The sequence below is a fragment of the Macaca mulatta genome, chromosome 10 (assembly GCF_049350105.2).
Source record: "Macaca mulatta isolate MMU2019108-1 chromosome 10, T2T-MMU8v2.0, whole genome shotgun sequence".
NCBI lineage: Eukaryota > Metazoa > Chordata > Mammalia > Primates > Cercopithecidae > Macaca > Macaca mulatta.
In genome coordinates, this window is record NC_133415.1 from 70,096,280 (window position 1) to 70,113,453 (window position 17,174).

Sequence of the window (17,174 nt, forward strand, 5' to 3'; positions counted from 1 at the left end):
ATATGATTCTATTCATATCAATGTCCCACAATAGACAAATCTATAAAGATAAAGCATAGATTAGTGGTTGCTTAGGGTTGGGGTAGGGAGGATGGGAGTACAGGGAAGGGAAGGAGATAGCTAAAGGATTTGTGGTTTTTTTCTTAAGGTGATAAAAATGTTTTAAAACTGACCATGATAATGGTTGCACAAGTCTGTGAATATTCTAAACAATCATTGAATTGTACACTTTAAGTGGGTTAATATATAATTTATAATATGTGAATTATGTCTCATTAAAGCTGTTTTTATTTTTATTTTATTTTTTGAGAGTCACTCTGTTGCCAGGCTAGAGTACAGTGGTGCGATCTCAGCTCCCTGTAACCTTCGCCTCCAGGGTTCAAGCGATTCTCCTGCCTCGCCTTCCCAGTAGTTGGGATTACAGGCACGCACCACCAGGCCTGGCTAATTTTTTTGTTTTTTTAGTAGCGACAGGGTTTCATGTTGGCCAGGCTGGTCTCGAACTCCTGACCTCAGGCAATCCAGACACCTCGGTCTCATACAATGCTGGGATTACAGGTGTGAGCCACCGTGCCTAGCCTAAAGTTGTTGTTAAAAAGTCCTTTACATGGCTTCATGTCTCTGCTTGCTCTGGCCCCTGGGTCATTGCCCTGATGTCTTTGCTACCACCTCAAAGGATTTAAGCATGCCAGAAAAGAAAGTTTAAACTATACTGAAGAAAAGGAAAAAAAATCAAACAAAAAATCTTGATTCTTAGAAGTAGTAATTCACAAAGAAGGCCAGGTGTGGTGGCTCATGCCTGTATTCCCAGCACTTTGGGAGGCCGAGGAGGGCAGATCACCAGAGGTCAGAAGTTTGAGAACAACCTGGCCAACATGGTGAAACCCTGTTTCTACTAAAAATACAAAAATTAGCCAGGCGTGGTGGCATGCGCCTGTAGTCTCAGTTACTCAGGAGGCTGAGGCAGGACAATCGCTTGATCCCGGGAGGCGGAGGTTGCAATGAGCCGAGATCGCAGCGTGGGTGACAGAGTGAGACTCCGTCTCAAAAATAATAATAATGATAGTAATAATTGACAAAGGAAAAATTTTAATCTTTCAATGTAATTTACCCTGAAAATTATGTAGGTAAATCATGAATATTTACTTTCATAAAGCTTTAATTTTCTCCCTTAATTCCTGCATTATTTTCTACTACTCAGAAGTAATCCCCTAAGCCTATTACCCTACTTAAAAAAGATTAATTGTAATTATATAACTTCTGAAAAGGACCTTTGGGAAATATTGTTTTAATATTTTGGGAAATATTGTTACTTTAAAGTCAATCAGAAGATTTTCTATACTTCCCACCCATTATAAATTTGTTGTAATGTGTAAGGCAATATTAACATCTTCATTTTTTTTAGCTAACACAATTGACATTACCATGACAACTTACCAGTGGAAGGTAAATTGGTTAAATTCTCCTACTATTTTATTTATAACATTTAGCTTTTAATGCTTGACTCTGCAGTTCGGATGACAATATAATAGGTTTAAAAGGTTTTTATTCATAAAACATATGGATTTCTAAAGTGAAGTAAGCCATCTGTCATTTTGATTTGAAAAAAGCAAGAATTAGAGTAATTGCATTAAGCTTGTATTTTTGCCATGAATATATGAATTTTTCACTTTCCTTTGTTTCATTTGAAAAAACTCACACATGAACAAAATGAGCAACAGTCTTTTTCTTTGTAGGTATCAGCGAATGAAATCAAACAATATTTACCACACATATTGGAACAAAGAACATCAAGTAATGTAATCAATAAAAGAGAAAATCTCTTAGAAAAAAAGAAGAATCAACGTAAAATAAGAATAAAAGGAATTCAAAATAAAGATATCTTGAGAAATAAGAATCATTGTAAGTAGAATATCTTTTCACATGTAAATTTAAAATGACTACATGCAATATAAAATCAAATTTTAGAGCTGCTTTCTGAGAAGTCTTAGGATATAGTCATAAATATTTATACACACAAAAGCATTAAATTCTGCAGGCTTCTACCTTTGTTTTATTTTAATTTATTTTATTTTTTTGAGACAGGGTCTCACTCTGTTATCCAGGCTGGAGTGCAGCTGCATGATCTTGGCTCACTGCATCCTCCGCACCTTGGGCTCAAGAGATACTCCTGTCGGGCCATGCGAGGTGGCTCACACCTGTAATCCCAGCACTTCTGGAGGCTGGGGCGGGCGGATCACGAGGTCAGGAGATGGAGACCATCCTAGCTACCATGGTGAAACCCCGTCTCTACTAAAAATACAAAAATTAGCCGGGCATGGTGGCACCTATAGTCCCAGCTACTTGGGAGGCTGAGGCAGGAGAATGGCGTGAACCCGGGTGGCGGAGCTTGCAGTGAGCCGAGATCTCGCCACTGCACTCCAGCCTGGGCGACAGAGACAGAGACTATGTCAAAAAAAAGAAAGAGAGAGAGAGAGAGAGAGAGAGAGAGATACTCCTGTCTCAGCCTCCTGAGTAGCTGGGACTATAGGCCTGCGCCACCACGCCCAACTAATTTTTTAAATTTTTAGTAGAGATGAGGGCTTGCTATGTTGCCCAGGCTGTTACCCAATATTTTAGATTCAGAATTTGTTTTTTTTTTTTGTTTTTTGTTTTTTGTTTTTTTTGAGACGGAGTCTTGCTCTGTCGCCCAAGCTGGAGTGCAGTGGCGCGATCCTGGCTCACTGCAAGCTCCGCCTCCTGGGTTCACGCCATTCTCCTGCCCCAGCCTCCGAGTAGCTGGGACTACAGGCGCCCGCCACTGCGCCCGGCTCATTTTTTTTTGTATTTTTAGTAGAGACGGGGTTTCACCGTGGTCTCGATCTCCTGACCTTGTGATCCGCCCGCCTCGGCCTCCCAAAGTGCTGGGATTACAGGCGTGAGCCACCGCGCCCGGCCTAGATTCAGAATTTGAACTGACAACAATAAGGAAGGTTGATCATCAGAAAATGTGTTCTTCTGACACAAGTAAATACAGAAAAGTGATCACTGCTAATAAGAGCAATAGACAGAAATTGAGAACCATGGGCTATGAACCATGGGTTATAGAGGAGAAAGAGAATAGTTTTGGGGCTGGATGAACTCATTGATGTTAGTCTCTGTTGTTTCTGAGAGTCCAGCTTTGACAAGGATTTTCACGTTTTTAAATCTTAATATTTAAGCGTATTTTTCCTCACATTTAGCTCCAAAAGACTGGTTCACTGCCCATTTGAAGAATTGGCTCTAGATATGACTTCGAAATGTTGACATGCTTAGCTAACTGAAGTTAGGGATTTGGCAGGAAACAAATGGCACATTTAAATTGAGTCACTTGAGAAGAGTTTAATAAAGAGACTATTTATTTCTAAAGGCGTAGACAGGATATAGGGAAACCACAAAGTTCCCCCTGGGGCGAGTAGCAGGACTGGCATTACCACCCCATGGCCCTGAAGTGCCACAGGGCAGTGGTGGCTACTAGAGGTATGTGGAGAAGGCTCTGTGACAGAACTATGGCCTCAAGTCAAGAACAAAGCCAGCCTGCAGAGACCCAGATTGAGGAGGCAGGGAAGAAACAGCCCCACCTCACTTCCTGCTTACCCTTCATATCTCCTGCTAGTGATGCTTTTCGACCAAATCTCTTCAGAAGCAGAAAGGAAAGGGAGTCCATTGATGCGATGTGGTCCTTACGGGTCAGAGTCCCAAGGCACAGAACAGGATGGAGTGGGATCTAGAACGGCAATCAAAAGGCCGGCGGCCATGGCCTATGCCTATCATCCCAGCACTTCAGGAAGCTGAGGTGGGAGGATTGCCTAAGCTCAGGAGTTTGAGACCAGCCTGGCCAATATGGTGAAACCTTGTATCTACCAAAAACACAAAAATTAGCTGGGTGTGGTGGCATGTGCCTGTAATCCCAGATACTTGGGAGGCTGAGGCAGGAAGATCACTTGAGGCCAGGAGGCGGAGGCTGCAGTGATCTGAGATTGCGCCTCTGCACTCCAGCCTGGGCGACAGAGGGAGACCCTGTCTCAAAAAAAAAAAAAAAAAAAAAAAAGCCTGGCGCGGTGGCTGACGTCTATAATCCCAGCATTTTGGAAGGCCGAGGTGGGCAGATCACGAGGTCAGGAGATCGAGACCATCCTGGCTACCACGGTGAAACCCCGTCTCTACTAAAAATACAAAAAATTCGCCGGGCGTGGTGGCAGCGCCTGTAGTCCCGGCTACTGGGGAGGCTGAGGCGGGAGAATGACGTGAACCCGGGAGGCGGAGCTTGCAGTGAGCCGAGATCGCACCACTGCACTCCAGCCTGGGCAACGGAGAGAGACTCCGTCCCCCTAAAAAAAAAAAAAAAAAAAAGGCAAAGGCAATTAGAAGATATCCAACACACCAGACCGGGGAGATTAGATGGCATGATGAACTAAAAGGATAAAGAGCTTTTAGTGGCACGTAGTGGAAGCATAGTTAGTAAAATAAAGTTTCAGAATCTTACAGTAAAAAGGAACGTTACAGGTCCTCACCTAAAAGTACTAAGTCAGTGTAGAAGTCAGGGTTCAACCAGAAAACAAAACAAAACAAAAAACAGTAGGAGATGTCTATACTTAGGAATTTATTGTAAGAGATTGGCGTATGCGATTGTGGGGCTGGCGGGGCAAGTCCCATGTGTAAACAGCAGGCTATCAGGGAGAACAGGCTGGAACTCTTGGGCATAAGCTGAAGCTGCTATCCACAGGCGGAATTTTTTTTCTTACTCAGAGAAGCCGCAGCTCCATTCTTAAGTCTTTGCAACTGATGGATTCAGGCCAACCCAGATTATCTAGAATCATCTCGTTTTGATGGGTTTTAATCATAGCTACAAAACAGCATCACAGCAACAACTAGATTCCTGTTTGAATAACTAAGGATGATAGCCAAGCCAAACTGACACATGAAATTGACCAACACAACCAGGTGTCTCCTAATCCTTATGTGTTTGTCTACATTTTTGAATTTAAGTGTAATATTTTACATTTATGTGTATTAAACTTCACTGTGCATATTTTACATTAACAGGCAGTTTATATTTATGTGGATTAAACTTCATTCTGGACCATTATTCCAGCCTATTGATTGCATTAACGAATTCATTAGTTATTCTCTCCTAGCTTTCTGTCATTCGAAATTTTGACAAGCATATCACTTCCAATCTTTTACACATGTTCTTTTTTAGAGAAGTTAGCAAGATGGGCCAAATTTAGCACCTAGGGCCCACAATAATACACCATAAATCTTTAGAGTTTTATTGGTGACTGGGTATCTTATTAGTGGGTGGGCAAATGTAATTGTTTGGTCAGGAATATCTAACCAAATACAGATAAGATAAAAATCTGCATGTGATGCAGGTGAAAAAATTGTATTTACCAGAATGTCTTATACGGTGTGCATTGCCTTTGTATGGCAGTGTGCTGACGGCCTGGGGTCATGTCTTAACAAGCATTCGTGGCTGGTAAACACCCCTCCTGCTCTCCCACCTCCCTGCAACACAGAAGCCTGGTGTCAGCTGATGCCAAGTCTTCAAGGATGGAAAGACATTGCCCTGCAGAACCAGGGAGAGGAATGTTGACATTTTGTTTTTGAAACAGGAGATATGAGGAGCAAGCAAGATGGTGATTGGCTGTGCTAAATTGAAAAGTTAGTGAAACTTCAAAGTTGGGGGATTCCAACTGATATTTTTAAGTCAGCAATGTCTAAGATGATCATTAAAAATTGTTTTTGTTCCTGGGATAACTCATCTTCTCTTTCTGTGCTACGAAATCATAGATAAAATTCGTATTCCTCATAAATGTTTTGTAAGAGTAAATACCCTTTTGGGACAACTCAAGGAGATACTAAGTTTCACTGTGGGTCCATGAGACACAGCTTGGGAACAGTACCTATTTAACTAAGAGTTAAGAAAGTAGAGGAAGCCGTGGAGAAGCTACCTTCCCTAGAGGAGAGTTTGAACTTCATAAACTGTGGAATGAAACAAGAATATGGGTTACACATGATTATCAGACTGGCTCAGAACCTTATTGAAGTCTATTCTTATTTAGTTCCCATTTAAACATTTTGTGCACAGGATATGTGTGAGATATAGGTGTTCTATAAATGCTATTCCACAGACCTACCAGTCCTTCACAAAAGAGAAATGGGATTTAACTTATTCTCAAACATTCTTTCTAATTCTTAGTGATTAAATATTCTTAATGGAATTCTCACAAAATACATATAATAATCTGTTCCAAAAATTAAAGAGATTAACATCATTATAGTTTCAGAATATAAATAAATTTCTCTACATTTTAAAAATAGAGAAAACTATTTACCCATTCTTGGAATTTTGCCACCTGTCTCTTTACCCAGAGTTTCTCACATATAACAAATAGCATTTATACCCCCATAGCCTAAAGGCAAGATCTGTGCCTGGCACTGTATCTGTCGCACAGTTGGAATGAAGAAATATTTGCTGAATTGCATTGAGTTGAATTATTTTTGTAGAGAGCTAGGATGTAAACTAGATCTTCTAACTCCAAATTTAGCATTCTCTGTATGCTATATTACAATATAGTGCTACATAAAAATAATAAGGCTTAACTTTTTTAGAGTACATTTGGATAGTATTTTATAGATGAACACGATGCTTTCCCATCCATTACCTTTTTTAAAATAGCATGTTCACTTTTCCTCAGGGTATTTTAACACCATAACTTCAACAGCTAATTCTTCCATATGAGTCAGAATGAAGTCTAAAAGAATAATTATTTGTATTAAACTGTTAGCAAGACAAATCAATAACCAATCATGCAGTAGGAACAGTGGAACATATTCCTGCAGGCCACTGGGACACTACAGGTCATGTTCTTCCTGGCACCCCTAAGAATTAATCATCATTAATTTTGATGATTGTACCCAATCACCACTGTGCTCTAGGTTAAAGGGAGGTATCTTGGAACCTTGTCTTAAGTCAGTCTTGGCATTCCGTTCTGCTGCTTCTGTGGCCTATTACCAGCTAGGCTAAATTTAATATTTGCATTTCATTTTATTGATTATTTTTCGGTATAGTTGGAATGGACACTGTGGAGTGCTGCTCTTCAGACCCCCTTCAACAAGGAACTAGCTGCCCAAATGCTGGGAGTACAGTCTGCAGACAGCCTTTGGCAGTCAGTCTCTGAAGGGACTGTTTTCAGGTACAGAGAGCAGCATAGCTGAGGTCATGCCTCCTTCCTGGGGCAGCTCACTTCCAATGGCCAATTGATACAGGAGTATGCAGGCAGGATTATCTAACCCTAACCTGAGACAACCCTTTAACAGGCCATTTTAGCTCCACAGAGCTCCTCCACCTGTGGGGTCAGCCAGGTGTTTCTCTTGCAGCCATGTGAGCCCGCATCACGGTTTCTCCCTCTGCCCAGTCCAACTTCTTCTTTAGATGTGGTTCTGAAGGTCACTTCTTAACAAAAACCCTGACTCTTACGGTCTGCTTATCAAGGAACCCAAACTGCTCACCATTTAATACCTTTCCTGGTATTTACTAAAAGTTTTTCTTTAAATCAGCCCACAGTTTTATGTATGTGAATTGATTTTAAAAGAAGACTTCTAAAGATCTCTCATTCTAGCAAAATGGTGGGTTGATCCGAAAGGAAAATCCTCTTGCTACAAATACCTAAAAATGATGCCTAAAGTATGCCATAACTTTAAATGTTTTAAAGGCAGAATTGGGCTCACAAGGAACTGAAATCCTCAAATGTTAGAAATAATGAAAAGCAAGTATGTAGCTGATGTTTTGGGGAGTTGTAGTCAGAGCTGGTAAAGGCTGAGCCTTGTATTTTAAGTCCCAGATTGGGGAAGGAAAAAGGACATTAGGACTTTTGAGAAGGGAATGGGAAAGAAGAGCTATGAAGAAAGCTAGGAGTTTCATGGAGATGTTCAGACAGCAAAAGAGAAGATTAGGGAAAACCAACCAACCAACCAATCACCACCCGCCATAGTAGGCAAATATCAAGGAAACTTGTTCTCTATTGAAGCTCTCACAGGGAAAAACCTCTCCCTGGTGAAACCTTCACCACAGCCCTGAGCCTCACACAGATTTAGATTTGAATTTATGCCACCTGATTTTTTCGGTGAAAACTTCTAAACCAATATAAAATTTTTCTTCAGTCGATAAAATAATGACTCTGGAAACCTGACAGAAGCAACACAAACTCACTCTGGAGAAACAATCTCACAATTCCCACAAATGAAGCCTTACTAGGGAGAAACTCACAAGAAGATTTTACAAAATACACAAGTGAAAAAACTCCACTCAGTGAGTCAACGTACATGCACACTGACCGCACACACACAGTAAGAGGCATAGCATCCCCAAGTATTTTTGGGGGGATGGAGATGGAGTCTCACTCTGTCGCCCAGGCTGGAGTGCAGTGGTGCAATCTCGGCTCACTGCAGTCTCCGTCTCCCGGGTTCAAGCGATTGTCCTACGTTAGCCTCCTGAGTAGCTGAGATTACAGGTGTGCACCACTATGCCCACCTAATTTTTATATTTTTAGTAGAGACGGGGTCTCGCCATGCTGGCCAGGCTGGTCTCGAACTCCTGACCTCAGGTGATCTGCCCGCCTCAGCCTCCCAAAGTGCTGGGATTACAGGTGTGAGCCACCATGCCCAGTCAGCACCTCAAGACTTGATAGAGTAGAACAACCTGAAAAAGTCTACAGAATAAATATATTTTAAAATGATTAAGAAAGCATAAAAACAAGGCATCCTGACAAAGGAATAAGCAGCCATGTAAAAGAACCCACTAGAGTTAAGAAAAATGAAACGCCTATAACCCTAACCGTCTGGGAGGCCGATGTGGGAGGATCACTTAAGTCCAAGAATTAGAGAACAGCCTGGGCAATATAGTGAGAGTCTGTCTCTATGAAAAAAGGAAATTAGCCAAGCATAGTGACACATACCAGTAGTCCCAGCTCCTTGGAAGGCTGAGGTGGGAGGATCTCTTCAGCCCAGGAGTTTGAGATTACAGTGGGCTATGATCACACCACTGCACTCTGCCCTAGGCAACAGAGTGAGACCCTGTCTCTAAAAAAAAAAAAAGCGTATTCATTCACATTAAAAATCAAAGGATAGCTTAAGAAGGTCAGACACAGTAGAAGAGAACATTAACAAATTACCAGAAAAATCAGAAGAAATTGTCTTGAATGCAGTCCAAAAAAAAAAAAAAAAGTTAAAGAACAGATACTCTTAGACTGAAAGAAAAATACCATACTCGACTACCTGCTGTTTGTAAAAAACATACTTAAAACATGACGCACAAAAACTGAGGTTAACTGGATAGAAATGATATCCCAGGCAACACTAATTAAAAGAATGCTCATATTAACTTCAGACAAAATAGACTTCAAGGTAAAGTCAATAATAGGGAGAAAAAGAGAATCACCATGCAATGTTCAAAGGAACAATCACAAGGAAGTTGTGATAATTCTAAGCATGTATCCATCAACATAACCTCAAAATATAAAAATGAAAAATTAACAGTCTTACAATAGGAAGTGAACAAATCCACAACTGTTGAAGATTTTCTAACATCTCTTAGAAACTGGTAGATTCAGCAAACAAAAAATTACTAAAAATCAAAAAGATTTGAACATATAAAGCTCAATTTAATAATATATGGGATTTAATTCAATAATTAAAGAATATATATTTGTTTGTTTGTTTATTGAGGAAGAGTCTCACTCTGTCGCCAAGGCTGGAGTGCAGTGGCACAATCTCGGCCCACTGCAAATTTCACCTGCCGGGTTCAAGCAATTCTTGTGCCTCAGCCTCCCGAGTAGCCGGGACTACAGGAACATGCCACTATGCTCAGCTAATTTTTGTATTATTAGTATAACTGGGGTTTCCCCATGTAGCCCAGGCTGGTTCAAGTGATTCACCTACCTTGGCCTTCCAAAGTGCTGGGATTACAGGTGTGAGCTCCTGCACTCAGCCAAGAATATATGATCTTTTTAAGTAAAGAAATGGAACCTGTATAAAAATTGGCCACACGCAAGACCACAAAACAAGTTTCAACATAAACCAAGGAATCTATATGATCCTGCTCAGCTCTCTGATCCAAATGCAATAAAATTACAAGCCATAAGTAGACAATTTTTTAAAATCCTTTTATGTCTGGAAAGTGTGATAAACACTTCTAAACATTGTTTGAATAAGTTAGAACAGAAATTTGAAAATATTTATAATTGATAATGAAAATACTCCATAAAAATTGTAGAATGCCACCAAAACAGTAACTAGAGAGAAATGTATTGTTTCAAATTCATATACCATATTTGTGTCAAATTTAAGATGTCAAAAGTTATAAGATACACCATTGTTTTACGGCCACTAAGAAATAAAAGTGCTGCTGATTAAATATGATATCCTGGTGGTGGCCTGTAGCCATTGTCTAACAGACACGGGGATGTAACAGCCCAGCCCTGTTGCCTGTGGGAAAGGAGCAACCCTCTAGTGCCATCCACCCTACAAAGCTCTAAACCTCTCCTGGAACTCTCTACTTGCTTGGTTCTTTCCTATGCCCTGTGCTGCGTTTCTCAGTCTTGGATATGTTTCACCACAAAATCTAAAACCTTAATACATAAATTTAAAAACAAATCAATCAATACTATCTAGAAAAATAAAAGGAAAAAGATAGTACATTCCATTATTTTGAATCTCAAGTTATATTTACATCACAAACCACATAAAGGATCATATAGAGCTAAAAAAAAAATTAACAAGTGAGCGAGGTGAATATCTTAGTTTGACTAAAAATCAGGTGCTTTCATCATTAAAATGATACAAAGAGATAAAAATGGGAAATTCTTTTCCTCTGCAGAAAATCTAGCCTACACAGACACTGCATCCTTTTTTTAAAATCTAATTTCAATTGTACTTAATATAAACCAGCTTCAGCTTCAGATTTTGTGAATAATGCATCAGAAGAGTTCTTCACATTTGCCCTTATGTGTGTCAGGAAGATACAATCCTAGATGTGGAGGAAGAATAACGATCCATTACTAAAAATAACACTTCATCCAAGAAAGAATGATTCAGCAAAGAGTTTAGTCAAAGATGCAATCGACTCAAATATGTTTGAATAAGAGCAAATATATTTACAATAATCAAGTTTACTTGCAATCTCCAGATCATTGTCAAACATAAATAACTCCAGTCATATTGTGAGAAATGGTAAACAAATTGTATTAAAAGTAGAAAGAAAATCTCTCTTCAAATATCTACTCAACAAAATTTGAAATAACAGGAATTGTGTTCTTATTTATTAATTATATAATTATGCATTATTGTATATTTGTTACAAGGACTTAATTCATTTTCAAAAACTTTTAATTTAGCAGAAAGAAATATGGTTCATGAAACAAGTGAAGAATCAAAAGCAAAATCGATTATGTTGGAATAAGAGCTGAAACTTAAAAAGTACTTAGATACTCGGCAGGTTTCAGTTCTTGTACTTAACTTTCTCACTGCTTTTGGGAAGGAGGGGCTATTATAATTCCCATTTTACAATGCGGTGATGTAGGCACTGAGAGGTTAAATAATCTTCCCAAGGCTGTATAGTTGGTACCTAGTAAATGACATTCCAAATCTAGACAGTCTGACTTGAGTCTGTGCTTATACTGCTTCTCAAAGCTACAAACACGCAGAATCATACGATAGAGAACATAAGTTAACATCAACGGATGAAAAATTTGAAAACTGGGTCCATAAATACATTTTTTTTGCTTTAAAATAAATTTATTGCAAGTTGTTACAAGTATTTTAAGCAATGGGTTGTTTATTGAAAGTAATACTTTATTTACCTGACATTATTGAAAGTGTTTCCTGTAAATAATTTTTCCCATTAGGTAAGTCATATCCATTTTTATTTTGACTGTTTCTGCGCTTGGCCCTGAACGCTCTTATAGTAAAGAAAATTTGATCAATCAATATCATAGTTTTTTGGTATTTTAATAAACAGAGGCCGAGTGTGGTGGCTCATGCCTGTAATCCCAGCATTTTGGGAAGCTGAGGCAGGCGGATCACTTGAGGTCAGGAGCTCAAGACCAGCCTGGCCAACATGGTGAAACCGCATCTCTACCAAAAAGACAAAAATTAGCTGGGCATGGTGGCATGCGCCTGTAGTCCCAGCTACTCAGAGGCTGAGGCAAGAAAATCACTTGAACCCAGGAGGGGGAGGTTGCAGTGAGCCAAGATTTCACCACTGCACTCCAGCCGGGACAACAGAGTGAAGAAAAAGAATAATTGAATTGCAATACATTTGGAAAGCCAAAAAAGAATTACAAATAAAAGTAAAAGCCATAGGTAGAAATTTGTAGTGGTAAATCATTTCTCCTATGTATATGTATACAGAACCAATCTTTCAAAATTTATTTTCACTCTCTAAAAGCATTTTCATAGGAACTGTTGTTACTCCACACACAGATTATTAGGTTTTCTCCCTTATTTTTCCCCCTTTAATTAGAAGTATAGATAACAGATAACTCAGAGCAGAAATTAGATCCTGAAAGTATCTGGTATTACTAAATTGGTTGGATAACATGAAGTATTCAAAATAATTTTAAATAGGTTTTTCAGTTAAGAATTGTTTTTAGTTTTTAAATTTTTAATTTTTTAAATTTAATTTAAAAAGGAAAGTGAGCAACTCTGATTGCTTGTCAGAAAGATAAAAAACAAGAGAGCTACTTGTTCTTTGTGGTCTTGTTAATGAGGCATCAAATCCCAAATGCCTTTCCTTTGAAACGGCTTCAAGCGTGGTTCTTCTAATCAAAGATTTCAGTAAGTGTTGTAATGGACTTCAAGAGGCACTGTGATGTTGTAAAAGGTTGCATGTGTGTGAGTATGTGTGTGTATGTGAGTGTGTGTGTGTGAGAGAGAGAAATTGTGTGTGTGCACATGCACACATTGGTGGAAGGATCTTTATATCTTTAAGTCTGACTCGTCCCACAGCCAGCTTTCCCCAACTATAAACTGGTGATGATTTTTTTTAAATTGCAAAGTGTTACATAAACATTTGGAAAATATCACTGTAGCAGGTAAAATTTAATTTCTTCATTTTCCTTGAATTCTACAAAACTGATTCTGAGCCCTCAACCTACGAGGCAAGTTATTATGAGTATTCTCTCTCTGTGCCTTCCCCCAGGTCTTAGAAAGGGTCCTGGGAGGTGGAAAAGCCTTAGGTAGAAAAAGCTTTTTTTTTTTTTTTGAGACGGAGTCTCGCTCTGTCACACAGGCTGGAGTGCAGTGGCGTGATCTCAGCTCACTTGTAACCTCTGCCTCCTGAGTTCAAGGGATTCTCCCATCTCAGCCTCCTGGTAACTGGGACTACATGCGCACGTCACTCCTCAGCTAATTTTTATATTTTTTAGTAGAGACAGGGTTTCATTATGTTGGCCAGGCTAGTCTCAAACTCCTGACTTCAAGTGATCCGCCTGCCTTGGCCTTCCAAAGTGCTGGGATTACAGGAGTGAGCCACCGCACCTGGCCAATAACAATTTTTTTTTTTTTTTTTCGAGACAGAGTCTGGCTCTGTCGCCTAGGCTGGAGTGCAGTGGCACGACCTCAGCTCACTGCAACCTCCGCATCCCAGGTTCAAGCAATTCTCTGCCTCAGCCTCCTGAGTAGCTGGGATTACAGGTGCGTGCCACCATGCCTGGCTAATTTTTGTATTTTCAGTAGAGATGGGGTTTCACCATCCTGGCCAGGCTGGTCTGGCTAGTTTTGAACTCCTGACCTCGTGATCCACCTGCCGTGGCCTCCCAAAGTGTTGGGATTACAGGTGTGAGCCACCGCACCCAGTCAATAAAATTTTTAAAGCAATTCACACTGGTTATCTTGGAGATGCCTGTTGCCCACGTCCTCGTGTTTTTTTGGAATCCTGTGGCTCTGAGTTTTACTGTGCTATGCTCAGACAAGAGAATCTTTGCCAGCCAGGGCCAAGAGCCGGGAGTCTTTGCCAGGCAGGGCTAAGATCCTGCCCCTCTGATATACCAGGCATCTCCTGCCTTCTGCTTGGAGAACCTTGTATCCCTTCCCTAGACCGAAAGCATCCCTTCGCCCATCAGGAGCATCTCTCTTATCTACTTCACCTTCCAGATCCTTTCACAAAAACCAGCAGGGAATACGTTTTTAGGCAGCTTCTGCCTTCTGACCTACCACCGCTCCTCAGCTAAGGAATAATATTAACAGATCTTCTTGAATGCAGAGGTTAAAAAATAAGTAGAACAAAACTCAAACTAATATGCCAACAAATTATATTAGCACATTATTTTTAAAATATAGAACATAGAAGTAATATTATTTTTATTTTTTCTTGTTTATTCATGTATAGTACAAAAGCAAGCAGAGAAAAATTTTACAGATGAAGGAGACCAGCTCTTTAAGATGGGCATCAAGGTTCTCCAGCAGTCTAAAAGCCAAAAACAAAAAGAAGAGTAAGTCTTTATACAGTGACCTCAGCCAAGTTAAATTTCCAGGTTATGAAAAAAGAAAAATCCCAAATGTAGTTTATCATTAAAAGCTCATTGGGATAATGAGTAAGTGTATTTGCCCATAAGCTATTGTTTTGAAAAGGATCAAATTGAATTGAAAGAATCCCACAAATTATCATTGTAAACAAACAGGAGAACTGGATGTGAGATTGCAGTCCCCATATTAAGTGAAATTCAGAATGAAGACACTGACCTGAGCATTCATGCGGAAATATTGTTTTGGCTTTAATTTATTAGATAATTCAAATGAAATAAAACGTGTTATTTGAATTAGAGCAAGTTGTTGTATTAAAATGCTTTATTCTGCCTGGGTGTTTGTACAGTATCTTATGATTTTCAAAGCACTTTCATGTATGTGATTCCATGTTATCTCCAGAACAGTAAGAAGAGCTTCATTTTTCCCCTTTAAAAAGTTGGAAACAGAGATTCAAACATGTTAAAGTGAGTTGAGCACAGACAGCTGAGAGGTGACCAAGCTGTGACCACATGGTCTTGTTCCCTATTCATTGTTTCTCTTATCACTTTTCTGCTTTGTCTAAAGGGGAGACAGCAATATCTTCTCCCTCCACCCCACACTTCCAGTGGAGGGGCACAACTTGTGGTCACCCCTCAAAGCCTTGGGATCAAATCCTAGCTCTCTCATTTACTGGCTGTGTGCACTTGGATAAGTTACTCAACCTCTCTGTGACCTGGATAATACAATTGAGCTTTTACAATAGTGCCTGGCACATAGTAACCAGGAAATACAGGTGCGTTAGTTTTATCTTGAGTCCCCTAACTGGTAAGTTGAAGGTATGGGGGCAAAGAAAGCAAGGGTATTTTAAACCAATAATACAAAGTGTGGGCCCTTGCCAAGCGTGGTGGCTCACACCTGTAATCCCAGCTCTGTGGGAGGCCAAGGCTGGCAGATAGCTTGAGGTCAGGAGTTTGAGACCAGCCTGGCCAATATGGTAAAACCCCGTCTCTACAAAATTAGCCAGACGTGGTTGTGCGCACCTGTAATCCCAACTACTCAGGAGGTTGAGGGAGGAGAACTGCTTGAACCCAGGAGGCAGAGGTTGCAGTGAGCCAAGACCATGCCATAACACTGTAGCCCCTGGGTGACCAAGCCAGATTGCATCTCAAAAAAAAAAAAAAAAAGAAAGAAAGAAAGAAAAAAAAGAAAAGAAAGTATGGGCCCTGAACTCCCAACAAGGAGATATCTCTTGTATTCACACAGAATAGGCACACCAGTCACAGGCAAGCATCCCAGAGCTGTGGTAGCTAGCCCCAGACAGGGCAGCAACAAAGTCCATGACTTCTTAAAACCCAAACCTTTGAGAAGTATAAAAATACAGAGGATAAGGAGCACTCAGCTATGATCCTGGTTATGACAACATCAACAACTTTCATTTATCAAGCACCTGCTTTGTGCTAGTTACTGTTTTAGGTACTTTACATGTGTAAATTATTCATTGCTCACAGTGATACTGTGAGACATGGATAATTATCCCCAAATTACAGATAAGGAAACGGAGAGTCAAAAAGATGATGTAATTCGTCCCAAGAGACAAGCAAGAAGTGAGGGAGTGGTTCAACCAACCCCAGCAAAACCTGGGCCTCACACTGAATGTCCCTGGGGGCTGTTATAATGAGGATGGGGTAAAATCAGATCCCAGAAATACAATCCAGCCTAATAGGAGCTCATCTCACTAACATGCCCACTGGCTAAATAAGTAAGAACAGAGCATTCTCCAGCCAGCCTAGCTAGAAGAAACAGATGTGGAGCGCCAGGCAGAGGCTGGTCCCTGAGATTTCAGATGACCCCTGACTATAGCCTGGGAGCCCACACAAATAAGGGGCCCACTAGGTGTGTTACATCAAGTCCAAGGAAATCCTGGATTTGGCCCAGTGGGACAAAATCACTCTGAGAAGTGGATGGTTAAGTGGTAACCATCCACTTAACCTTGAAAGGGATCTTCCTCTTTGGCCTAAAGAACAGGTAGAAGACCCAATCCTAATAGCAGACCATCCATCAGTGTGGGAACCTTCATGCCTACCTGGGTGTCATTCAGTTTCACGCTATTCTTACCAAGACTGTCCTGCCCACATCCTTGCCCCAGAACTCAGTCTCCTGACCACCCCCTGCCACCTTTTTTTGAGATGGAGTCTCACTCTGCTGCCCAAGCTGGAGTGCAGTGGCACAATCTCAGCTCACTGCAGCCTCCACCTCCCTGGTTCAAGTGATTCTCCTGCCTCAACCTCCCAAGTAGCTGACATTACAGGGGCCTACCACCACGTGCAGCTAATTTTTGTATTTTTAGTAGAGACAGGCATGAGCCACCACGCCCAGCCTCCTGACCCTTTTGAGTTGGTAGCAATGGAGAACTGAAATCTAATGGGCTCATAGAAAGAGATCTCAGGAGTTTGTGGGCAAGCTGGGTGAAGTTCTCGTGTTATCAGGATGGCCTGCTGTCTCCTTAAGCAAGTTATACCTGTGCAGCCAAGCCTAAGCGTAGGGCAGGTGGAGAAAAAAATGACTGCACACCCTCCTGACCAAAGGAGAAGAATTTCATTCCCGCTCATTCCTCTGTTCTATCCCCTCTTTGCTTTGCTGCTTCCTGGGTT

The 17,174-nt window shown here is 40.6% G+C and overlaps 1 protein-coding gene across 3 annotated transcripts in view; it reads left to right on the forward strand.

The window, feature by feature from the left end:
• The window catches only part of SEL1L2 (SEL1L2 adaptor subunit of ERAD E3 ubiquitin ligase), a 137,584-nt gene that overhangs the window by 59,292 nt on the left and 61,118 nt on the right, over positions 1-17,174 (forward strand). For 2 of the 3 annotated variants that reach the window (XM_028828676.2, XM_077951183.1), the window contains exons 3-4: positions 1,737-1,902; positions 14,408-14,510. In XM_028828676.2, the coding sequence (XP_028684509.2) occupies positions 1,737-1,902; positions 14,408-14,510 (269 nt within the window). Of the gene's footprint in view, positions 1-1,736; positions 1,903-14,407; positions 14,511-17,174 lie in introns of those variants that run through there. The other variant, XM_077951184.1, reaches the window with a different exon arrangement.